The sequence below is a fragment of the Sesamum indicum genome, linkage group LG12, assembly GCF_000512975.1.
Source record: "Sesamum indicum cultivar Zhongzhi No. 13 linkage group LG12, S_indicum_v1.0, whole genome shotgun sequence".
Lineage (NCBI taxonomy): Eukaryota > Viridiplantae > Streptophyta > Magnoliopsida > Lamiales > Pedaliaceae > Sesamum > Sesamum indicum.
The window spans coordinates 2598974-2610390 of record NC_026156.1 but is presented as its reverse complement, the minus strand read 5'-3'; the positions used below and the strand labels follow the sequence as shown (position 1 = coordinate 2610390).

At 37.9% G+C, this 11417-nt stretch overlaps 2 protein-coding genes across 4 annotated transcripts in view; both read left to right on the top strand.

Annotated features, from left to right (window-relative positions):
- LOC105175219 (C2 and GRAM domain-containing protein At1g03370) lies at positions 416-6507 on the top strand. Of its 2 annotated transcripts, none has more exons than XM_011097584.2 (9): positions 416-1346; positions 1739-2902; positions 3222-3404; positions 3533-3816; positions 3948-4064; positions 4218-4480; positions 4603-4879; positions 5422-5694; positions 5792-6507. In XM_011097584.2, exons 1-9 carry the CDS (start codon positions 998-1000, stop codon positions 5984-5986), a joined length of 3105 nt encoding a protein of 1034 aa, XP_011095886.1. In that variant the 5' UTR covers positions 416-997; the 3' UTR covers positions 5987-6507. The 2 variants fall into 2 exon arrangements, with proteins under 2 accessions (XP_011095886.1, XP_011095885.1); XM_011097583.2 differs by having other exon boundaries at positions 417-1346; positions 1667-2902.
- The window catches only part of LOC105175217 (nuclear inhibitor of protein phosphatase 1), a 5338-nt gene continuing 854 nt past the window's right edge, over positions 6934-11417 (top strand). The window contains exons 1-4 of one of the 2 annotated variants that reach the window (XR_002288159.1): positions 6934-7138; positions 7433-8307; positions 8879-9771; positions 10955-11361. Coding sequence is in view for 1 of the 2 variants with exons in the window: in XM_020698373.1 (XP_020554032.1) it covers positions 7844-8307; positions 8879-9704 (1290 nt within the window). In the remaining variant the exon portion in view is untranslated. Of the gene's footprint in view, positions 7139-7432; positions 8308-8878; positions 9949-10954; positions 11362-11417 lie in introns of those variants that run through there. The other variant, XM_020698373.1, reaches the window with a different exon arrangement.

The following is an 11417-nucleotide window of genomic DNA, read 5'->3' as shown; positions in this document are numbered from 1 at the left end:
TATTCATACTAATATAAAAAGGAAAGGGGTTCTGTACTAAAAAATGGCGGTTGACGATAATGTCGCACTAATTTTTACTAAAGTAAAAAATGTCATTCAATTAATAAGTAAATAACTTATTCAACTAATAAATTAATTTTATTTATTTTTTGATATAATATAATGATTTGTATATATTATTTTTATTTATAATATATTTTAAAATCTAAAAAAATATTTATTTTATGTAACCAGAAATCGTAGAGCCGAATGGTAGTAGAAAAAGGAAAATGATTGGAGTTGATTTTAATTTTTGTTATTTTGGTTTGGTAAAGAAAGTCAATGCGTCCACCAACATACGCGCAGTAGCAATTGAAAAGGGGAAAGGGCGTAGAAAAGTCTGCTTGCTTTATTATTACTTTTTTTTTTTTTTCATTTTTATTTTCAACTGAAATTTCCCCCCTCCCTCTCCTCTCTCTCACGTATGTATGAGAGAGAGCCCACCGTTCTGAACACGCACAAATTTGAGTTTCGTTTTCATGGGGACGGGGTTTTAACATTTTTTATCTGATTCTGCTCTTTCTTTCTTGGATTTCTCTGCTTTTTCCGATCACAAGAAAAGAAATCCATTAATCAGCGACGGCCCTCTGCATTTTGGCTATTCTTTTGGCAGTTTTTTTCGATTACGCCCTTTTTCCGTTTCTTTCAATTCGTTGTTCATTCTTGTGTAGGGGATCCGAGGTTTATCATCTCTTTTTGTTTAAAAGTCATTTTCTTTTGGGGGTTGGATACTCCTTCCCTGATTCTCCGTACACTTCAGAGTTTCTGGCAATGCAGTAACCCTTTTTCTGTTTCTTTTCAATTCATGAATGCGGTTTCTTGATCATAGTTCCTCAGCCAACCCCCAAGTAATTCTTGATTCTTGCTGTGAAATCTTTATTGATTGTTCAGGGCTCTGATTATTGTTTAACGTTTCATGGACTAAAAGACTCTACCTCTTACCGATCTTTAATCGAAGATGAAGCTTTTAGTCCGTGTAATTGAAGCGAGAAATATACCGGCCCTGGACCCAAATGGATTTAGTGATCCATATGTAAAACTACAGTTGGGAAGGCAAAAATTCAGGAGTAAAGTTGTAAAAAAGTGCTTGAACCCATCATGGTGTGAGGAGTTCACTTTTAAAGTTGATGACTTGAAGGAAGAGCTTCTTATATCTGTTTTAGATGAAGACAAGTATTTCAATGATGATTTTGTTGGCCAGATCAAATTGCCCGTCAGTCAGGTTTTCGAAGCCGAAGACAAGACGCTTGGCACTACTTGGTACACGTTGCAGCCTAAGAATAAGAAGGCCAAGAACAAGGAATGTGGTATGGCGTCTAATTTATTTCTCTCTATGTATACGTATTCTCTATCTTGGGGTTCCCGCTGTTATGCTTACAGGTGGATGCCTAATTTGGCATTTGATTAGTTGTTTTATGCATTAATTGTATAACTCTTCAGTTTAAATTTCAGCTACCATATGTGCAGTGGATGGGTAGTTATCAGCCCCCTTCCCTCCCCCCACCCTAATTTTGGGATTTATTGTGAGTGTGTGTTAAATGGTAGTATGGATACTTCTGTTATTGTAGAATTCTTGATATGGTTGGTTTCTTTTCTCCCGATTAACAAGTGCTTTATGTTATAATAGGTGAAATTCTTCTAACCATTTGTTTCTCCCAAAATAACACATTGTTTGACGTGCCATCCGGTGATCATGTAGTCTTGCCAAAAAAATTTGCTGACACGACATTGGAGTCAACTTCGAGGTCTTCCCCACGGAGAACATTTTCTCCTATGAGATCAGAAGAAGGTGTCTCTTCTAAGGAGGAAAAATGGCATGGATCAACATTAGCTGGTCGAATTGCACAAATGTTTAATAAGAATGTGGATTCGGCATCCATTAGTTCTACTGAGCCAACTGATGCATCAGAATTACCTGAAAGCATGGACTCGGTGATTCTGGAGCAAAAGTCTGAAGAGCTAGCTATATCAGCTGATTTTGAAGAAATATTGAAGAATATGGAGGTCAAAAATCAAGGAGGTGAAGTTCCAAGTAGTTTATCGGGAGGGGTAGTTCTTGACCAATTGTATGGGATAGCACCTCGGGAATTGAACACATTGCTCTTTTCTTCTGATTCAAACTTTTTGAAGTCTTTAGCAGACATACAGGGATCTACAGAGTTACAAATAGGAACCTGGAAATATGAAAATGGTGGTGAGAGCCTAAAAAGAGTGATTTTGTATACTAAAGCTGCAAGTAAATTGATTAAAGCTTTGAAAACAACAGAGGAGCAAACATATTTGAAAGCTGATGGAAAATGTTTTGCTGTTTTATCCTCTGTGAGCACTCCAGATGCTCCATATGGGAAAACTTTTAAGGTAGAAGTGCTTTATTGCATCACTTCTGGGCCTGAGCAGCCATCAGGAGAACAGTCTTCTAGACTGGAAGTCTCTTGGCGAGTTAACTTTTCACAGAGCACTATGATGAAAGGCATGATTGAAGGCGGAACGAGACAAGGTATAAAGGAAAGCTTTGAGCAGTATGAAAAGTTGCTATCTCAGACTGTGAAGCCACTTGATATCAAAGATATAGGCTCCGAGAAAGATCAGCTTTTGGCATCTCTTCAGGTGGAGCGTCAATCTGACTGGAAGTTGGCAGTTCAGTATTTCGCTAACTTTACAGTAATCTCTACCATTTTTATGGGGATATATGCACTTGTGCATGTATGGCTGGCTATGCCTAGCACAATTCAGGGTCTTGAGTTTGTTGGGTTGGACTTACCTGATTCCATTGGTGAATTGGTAGTTTGTGGAGTACTGGTTCTACAAGGGAAACGGGTGCTGGAGTTGATGTCTCGCTTTATGCAGGCCAGAGCGCAAAAAGGTATTATTGTGTTTCAATTGTTCAACCAAACAACTCATATGGCGTAACTGAACCATCTTCAATTACAGTAGTAGTACCTTCCACAGTATGTTTCATATATGTTATCCATTATAAGTTGAAGGTACACATACCATATTCATTTATGCACTTTTTTCATATCTATGCAGCTTTTTCTGACGTCAAATATGGTTCTAGTTTACCATCTTCTTTAGTTGCCAGGCTTAGGCCCAGAAAAGCTGGCTTATCTGCCTTAGCATGTCGTCATTGTTATATACCTGGGACGAACTAATTTCATTCAGTTTTGCTATGTTGATTATAGGTAGTGATCATGGGATCAAAGCACAGGGGGATGGCTGGTTGCTCACGGTTGCTTTAATAGAAGGAAGCAACTTGGCTGCTGTTGACTCGAGCGGGTTTTCTGATCCTTATGTGGTGTTTACTTGCAACGGGAAAACAAGAACCAGCTCGATCAAGTTTCAGAAATCTGACCCTCTTTGGAATGGTATATCTACCATTATTTTGTTCTTTCGGTAGATTTTTTTTGTCATGTTTCTTGCCAAAATGGAGGATAATTGGCTAAAATTCTGTCCGTGCGTTGGAATGATTTCTTAAGATTGATGTTCCTTGCAGAAATTTTTGAATTTGATGCAATGGAGGATCCACCATCTGTGTTGGATGTGGAAGTTTTTGATTTTGATGGCCCTTTCGATGAAGCTACATCTCTTGGACGTGCTGAAATAAACTTCTTAAAATCTAATATTTCTGATCTGTCGGATATCTGGATTCCTCTACAAGGAAAGTTGGCTCAGGCATGCCAGTCAAAGTTACATTTAAGAATTTTCTTGAACAATAGTAGGGGTGGCAATGTTGTCAAAGATTATATAACTAAGATGGAGAAGGAGGTGGGCAAGAAGGTAAATGACCTCATTTCTGCTTATAGATCCACTTCATTATAGGATATCACTTTTCTTCTCCTTTTTTTGATTTTATTTTTATGCATAACCTTCGTTTGAGCTGATTGAAATGGTGCATGAAATGTTTGTAGATAAGATTACGTTCTCCTCAAACAAATTCAGCATTCCAGAAGCTTTTTGGGTTGCCTCCCGAGGAATTCCTCATCAATGACTTTGCATGTCACTTGAGACGGCGAATGCCTCTCCAGGTAAATAATGTGTTCTCTTTGACCTTTATACCATTTGCATAATTTAGAAGGCACTCTCCAAATTGACTGGAGTTAGTGATGCTTGGTGCTGAAGTCCTTATTTTTCTTTGAATTATTATGTCTTTGGTGACTGATTAATTGCTCTGATGCCAGGGCCGTCTATTTCTTTCAGCGAGAATAATAGGGTTCCATGCAGATTTATTTGGTCATAAGACAAAGTTTTTCTTTCTCTGGGAGGATATAGAAGACATCCAAGTCATACCTCCTACTCTTTCATCAATGGGCAGTCCAATCATCATCATGACACTAAGACCAGGAAGAGGATTTGATGCACGGCATGGAGCGAGGACACAGGATGCAGATGGCCGACTGAAGTATCATTTTCATTCTTTTGTGTCTTTCAATGTGGCACACAGGTAACTTGAAGTTTATGTAGATAACTGTATGTAGGTTAACGGAACATGTGAAATAATAACTTGTATACCTTTTCTTTTATTGTATTATTTTTCCAAAAATGATCTTTTGTGTGTATTGCCAGAACAATCATGGCACTCTGGAAGGCAAGAGCCTTGACTCCAGAGCAGAAGGTACAAATTGTAGAGGAAGAATCTGAAGCTAATGGCATCCATACTGCTGAAGAGGAGTCCATAGCCAGAAACCTCCAAAGCTCCGAATTTGAAGGTGAGGCTAAAAGTCTTCAAGTAGTAGATGAAGAATCTGAAGCCAAAGGACTGCATACTGAGGAGAGTGGGTCGTTTTTGGGCGTTGAGGATGTGAACATGTCTGTCGTTTATTCTTCTGTCCTATCTATTCCTGTGAGTATGGTCTTCCCTTTCTCTCCCGTCTTCATGACACAAAAAAAGAAGGATATCTTTCATACAATCAATATTTATTATTTATGCCGTTTGGGTAACATCGACACCACGAACATCACTCTTATTTATACTGAGCCTGCAATAAGGTTTTTGCTTATTCTTTATGTTTCTATTTTCCTTTAAGCTTCATTTTGAATGATGGATTTGGATTTAAGGAAATAATTTGGAGAAGTGATTTCAAATGATTCCTTACGAAAGAATTTGAAATCCATCAATATTCAACAAAATATAGTTCAGAATTAGAATTGAAGGATTTGAAATCCTTTGCATTTAGAATTATCCAAACAAATTCAAATGATTTGTTATTAGGGATTTGAAATCCATAATATCATATCTATCAATCCATATGCAACCTTATATTTTTTGCTTTTCTCTTATTCCCTTTTCTGCTGGATGAGTTTCACATTGACGTTACAGTTAAGAGCATGTATTGGAGAATTAACATGTGATGACTTGAAAATCCTTTGATTTTGTCACTTCAGACTAGTTTCTTTATGGAGTTGTTCAGAGGGAGTGAGATTGATCGACGGGTCATGGAGAGAGCTGGATGCCTCAATTATTCTCCCAGCCCTTGGGAATCTGAGAAGCCGGATGTTTATCAGAGGCAACTTTATTACAAATTTGACAAGCGTATATCCCGATATAGAGGAGAAGTGACTAGCACTCAGCAGAAGTCTCGCCTTCCTGGCAAAAATGGCTGGCTCATAGAAGAGGTCATGACTCTTCATGAGATTCCACTTGGCGACTATTTCACAGTATGGCCATCACCACCTAACATGCTTTTATGAACATGTCGTGTATTTCATATTTTTGTACGGTGGCCTTTAACCAATATGTGATGCTTATTTGCAGCTTCACTTAAGGTATCAAGTTGAAGATTTACCTTCAAGATCTGTAGGTTGCAACGTCCAAGTATATTTTGGAATCGCGTGGTTGAAATACACCAGACATCAAAAAAGGATCACGAAGAACATCGTGTCAAATCTGCAGGATCGCCTGAAGGTCATGTTCAGTGTGCTGGAGAAGGAATATGTTTCAGGGACATAAATCTCCCTCATGGTCTTGATTTTATTGCCATCAGTGCAAGCAGATTGAAAGAAACTTGTTTGAGTCTCTTTGAGCATCTGTAATTCTGCCACGACAAGAATGAAACTGGACTAGGGAATTCAGTGGAGACTGGTTTGTTGCACAGCTCAAATGGCAACTGGACTGGCATCTGATTGTACATAGCGCAATAACGCTGACTGCACCGAACGTATTTAAGGGCACATCCTGATGGGGCCCTGAAAGATGACCAGTTTTGGGATTGAGAAGGTTGCAACTGTGTACTATCAATTGTCATAGATATTCTACTATACTTGACTATTTGCTATGGTCTGATTTGTTGTACCAGTAGCAGGGGTTACAATCATACCTCTTGTAATTTGTTCTTTCTTCTGTCTCAAGTTGAAGATTTCTTGGAATGTATTCCTATACGGGCGTCGGTGTAACATCAAACGGTCAAATGTGAAGGAGAATTCTTTCTTTCTTTCTTCCCAGCAATGGCAATGGGGCGGATTCTGAGGGCATAATTGGGTCCGAACGGATCTTGGGTCTTAGTGTTTTATCCATCTGAACTTAATTTTTTATTTTATATATACTTATATAAAATATATTTACATATATATAAAAAATATTTTTTATATTTACATACAATACGTAAAATTAATTATTTTTTAAATTAAAATAATGAGATAAAATAAGTTATCTTTTTACATATACATAAATAACATATTTAAAAGAAGTTGTGGGATAATTCATCCCACCAAATTAATATTTTATTATAAAAATAAATAAATATTGAATTAGGTGGGATTAAAACATGGATTGAAAACCCTAACCCTAAGATTTCATAGTAAAATAGAAGAACAACATTAGAAATTGTGAGGAAGATTTTGTTGTAATAGGCCGAAAGATAGCCCTTAAATAAATGGGCTCTATATTATGAAAACAGAGCTCTGAAGCCCGGCCCAAATAAAGATATTCCTGGTTTCCACTCCTGCTCCCTCCCCTTTCTCTCAGCTTTTCGTCGTCGATTCACAATCTCCCTCTTTTCCACGCTAAATATTCATCAATTTCCAACATAGGAATCCAAAGTTTCGCCAATTTTTAGGGTTTATCTACATCCATAAATAGAAGGAGAACAAATTTCTGTCAGAGGTAGGGTGCGTCCAGCTTTCACATATATTTCTTTTATGAGCAAATGGAAAATTGAGAAATTGGACCAATTGCAGGTCAAACTCATTAAAGTTTTACTGATTTCCCTTTCCTTAAGCTTGGAATTACCGGATTTCTGAAACTGTTTGATCGCTTTGTTTGTCAGTTTCTTTTTGTTTTTCCCCCCTCTTTCTCTCCCCTTGCTGCTTCTTTTTTGTTATTTTCTCTTCCTAACTATTTTTATAATCTGCTCAAAATATGTTGTACTTTTATGAACTGGTTTTACTTGCATTGCAGTGAAGATAAATGTCGCAGCTTGGGCGTGGATAGGCTTAATCAAGTAGTGGTTACACTGATGTGTTCCTTTTGAATTTCACTTATTCACCGAGTTCTCTGCTTTTTGCTACTTCTAAACGCATTGGGCTCTTATTACTTGTACAACCTTTTGAACTCAATGTTAATATTATCCAAATGGTCTACAATAATTAGTCCTGTTATGTATTTTTATTTTGAATTCCATTGGTAGAACTTAGCATCATCGGGATTGGGACTTTGCAGGGGGTTGACATTGAAAAGGAAGGAGGAAGTGCCTTTATAGTTTGATTTCTTGTTTGAGGTGGTTTCATATAATGTTGCTCTGATGCTGTATTCGTAGTACCTGATTGGAAATGCAAAAGGATTTTGTATGAGAGGATTGAGCTATAAACTATGTATGGAAAAGTGGGTCTTGATCGTTTCAGGAAAGCCCAGACTTTGGAACCGTTTTCGGTCACTGCAAATTCTACCAGTAAATCAGCCACACAACCTGCTCTCAGAGAACCTGCTCATCCTAATCAAGTTCAGGGATCATATCCACCGAACCAATACCTAAACCATCAGAATACAGTGAAAAAGACTTTGACGACAGATGTTGCCCCAGCTATTATTCCAACTCAGCAAGTGACTCAGGTTGGAGGTGGGCAGTCGACTTGGCTGCCTCCTGATTGGGCAATTGAACCACGTCCTGGTGTTTATTATCTTGAAGTTTTAAAGGATGGGGAGGTTCTTGATCGGATTAATTTGGATAAGAGGAGGCATATATTTGGGAGACAGTTTCATGCTTGTGATTTTGTGCTTGATCATCAGTCTGTCTCACGTCAACATGCAGCTGTCATTCCACATAAAAATGGCAGGTTTGTTATATCGTCAGCATTTTAGTGTTCCATTTTGGTTACTTCTTTGTCTTCTTTCACAATGTTCAGGTGTGTTTTTTGCGCCTGACATAAAGAATATCTAGTATAGGCTTTCCTCTGCCCTACATGATCTCCCGAAAATATATAGTCAATGCACCACGTCCTGTATCCTTGATTACTAAAACCACGAGAGTGAGGTGCACTTTATCGCTAGAATATAGACGAGAATGCCCTAAAGTTGAGGAAGCGGTATGGTGAGGTTAACAACAATATACGCATGCTTGTTTGATGTGACATAGTGCTGCTCCTCTGCACAAAGCTATGTAGTTTGATGAGGTAGGTTGTTTAGCAATGGCCATTTGTTTCTGTGATTGGTCTTAGATCTCCATGACCTTTGCAATAGTTAGCTGTGCAGAACCATTTATCCTTTCAGTATGTGAATATATCTGTCTTTATCATCATGCTCTTGAGGAACTACTTTATCAGTTGCCTTCTTTGACCTTTTGGAGTTGACATGCCATTTGTGATTGTACTTTAAGGACTGATGAACTTATGTATTTTTTTCTTGCAGTATCTACGTGATTGATTTAGGCTCTGCACATGGTACATTTGTTGCAAATGAACGATTGACCAAAGATTGCCCTGTTGAGCTAGAGGTTGGGCAGTCGCTGCGGTTTGCTGCTTCTACCAGAACTTATGTTTTGAGGAAGAATAATGCAGCTCTTTTTCCTCCACCACCAGAACCCACGGAGATTGATTTGCCACTTCCTCCAGATCCCTCAGATGAAGAAGCAGTTTTAGCTTATAACACGTACATCAACCGTGCTTTAAATGGGCTGACAACGCCCAACAGGTTATCTAAATCGATAGAATCAAGCGAAACTTCTGTTATGAAGGATGACAATCGGCCAAGTGAGAGAGCGTCTAAGAGAATCAGAAGAACAAGAGTGGCATTTAAGGATCAGTTTGGGGGAGAGCTGGTTGAAATTGTTGGATTCTCTGATGGAGCTGATGTGGAAACAGAACCTGGTCCTATGGGTGTGAAAGAAGGAAGTCTTGTTGGGAAGTATGAATCTCTCGTACAGATTACAGTAATACCAAAAGGGAAGGAACAGAACCCTGTAAAGCAAGCCACTGTCTCCCAAACAGGTGTGACAGAGAAACTTAAACAAGTTTTAAACAAGGTCAAGGCTCCTACTAAGAGTGGGGGAATGTATGATGATCTTTATGGAGAGGCATTTTCTGTCAAAGTAGGTTCTTCTTGGGCATATGGTTCTGGTGGTAGAGAAGCTTCTCCAAGTAAAAGTGGAGGAAATACACCTGGCTCTGAAAGTGAAAAGTGTGAAAGTAATTCGGCCAACAATGTCAATGATAATGATGATGATCTGTTTGGCTAAGTAAAATACCTGTTTCTTGAGTAAACAATGGTTCTCTTCAAAGACCACTAGTTTGATTCAACAGAAGGTATATCTCTTTCCATAAATAGAATTCTTTTTTTGTTGTACTCTATCATCTCTTCTTACCTGTCATGCACTTAGAAGGTGTAAATTTTTTCATCATGTTTGTTTTTGAATTTGTACAAGTTGAGGATTTGGAGAAATGAATCTTTGACTATTGGAATGTTAATTTTATGTCTGGTCATATCTTATATGTCAATAGCTGTTATTTTTTTAAGTAAGGTTAATATGCATGAAATTGCACGTATTTTAAAGCTAATTGCTTGTATAGTGTATTTCTTTGTATTTAGATGCTGCATTGCGTATGGTTTAAACTGACAAGAGAGTTTGCCATGCGTATCATGCATTAGATAAGAACATAGTATTTGGTCTTTCCTGAATCCTTCTACCATTTGAACTATTGATGTGTTCTTAGTTCGTATTAAGCATCAGTGTAGTCTGTTCAAGTGGCATCAGCATTAATGACTTATGGACTCCTAAGTTACGACTTTTTCCTGCTTTCTTGTCTTTCATCATCTCTTATTTTAATCATGTATAATAATGTAAGGCATGCTTTGATATCTTCTAAAATTAAAACAGTCTCCAGACGCAATTTATGCAAATCAATGTACCCTTTTTTAATTTCTTTATCTGCATCGAGTCCATTAGGTCCATATTATTGTCACTTCTAAAAGTCCATGATCGAAATTCCTTGAGGTCCTGAGATGGTCCTTCTCAATGGTTCTGGACACAGATTAATCCTCTTGTGGCCTTTTAGAAACTGTAAGGTTTTTGATATGAGAATGCTTGTTAACATATAATCCCAAAATTGAGTTTCAAGGCCACACAAAGTTTTGAGGACAGTCTTACCGTGATCAAATTTTTCAGAAATTTATTCTTTCTACGAAGCTTGGACAGCTGGATTTGTATGTAGGCTTCATGGGCCTGACGAAGATGATTAAAACAGAAAATAAGTCGCATTTGCTACTCTGTTCTTGCTCCTTACTCATAGTCTGGGATACTGTTAAAGTTGGATTCTGTGTGACATCCATTACTCTTATCTTTGGTAAGCCTTGAATCAGTTATTAGTTTTAAATTTCTGGACTTGCACTTCTATATATTGATTTTGACACTTAGCAGAATTTCATCTCTATGTAACTTGAATGGTCTGAAAGTGTTCTCAATTTTAAAGATTCTAATTTAATGATTAGGTTGTTGAATGATCAAGTTCTTGCCACGAAAGGAATCTACCTGCCTATTTGCATTTGCTTTAGCAGCTGCCTCTCTATTCTTAATTTTTGTTCTCTCCAACCGGAGGGAGGTCTCCTCTTCAGTCTCTATAACCCCTCTGTATTTCCTCTTGACCCTTTTCCTCCTAATAGTCCTTTTCTTGGCATTCTCATTAGCACCCCAAGGTCTGAAAAATCTCATGACAGAATCAAATACTGTTTCACTGCCACTGCCAAAAACACTGCCAATTATACCGGAAGCTGCTTCATAAGAATTCAAGTCACCATATCTAATGTAAGTCACTCTACTGCTGCTGCCACTGCCGCTATCCAATCCCAAATTGAAGTTTGTGTGCAGAGTTTGAGAAGCGGCTGGAAAACTTTCATTGGTATTGTGGCTTATATCCTCTGCCATTTCCTTGATCATTATTTCACTGTCCTGAAT

Excerpts from the sequence above, each read along its gene's own strand:
- LOC105175219 (XM_011097583.2), top strand. The coding sequence starts at position 998 with ATGAAGCTTTTAGTCCGTGTAATTGAAGCGAGAAATATACCGGCCCTG. Across the intron at positions 1,347-1,666 it reads GGCCAAGAACAAGGAATGTG|GTGAAATTCTTCTAACCATT; the intron begins GTATGGCGTCTA and ends ATGTTATAATAG. Across the intron at positions 4,880-5,421 it reads CTTCTGTCCTATCTATTCCT|ACTAGTTTCTTTATGGAGTT; the intron begins GTGAGTATGGTC and ends TTGTCACTTCAG.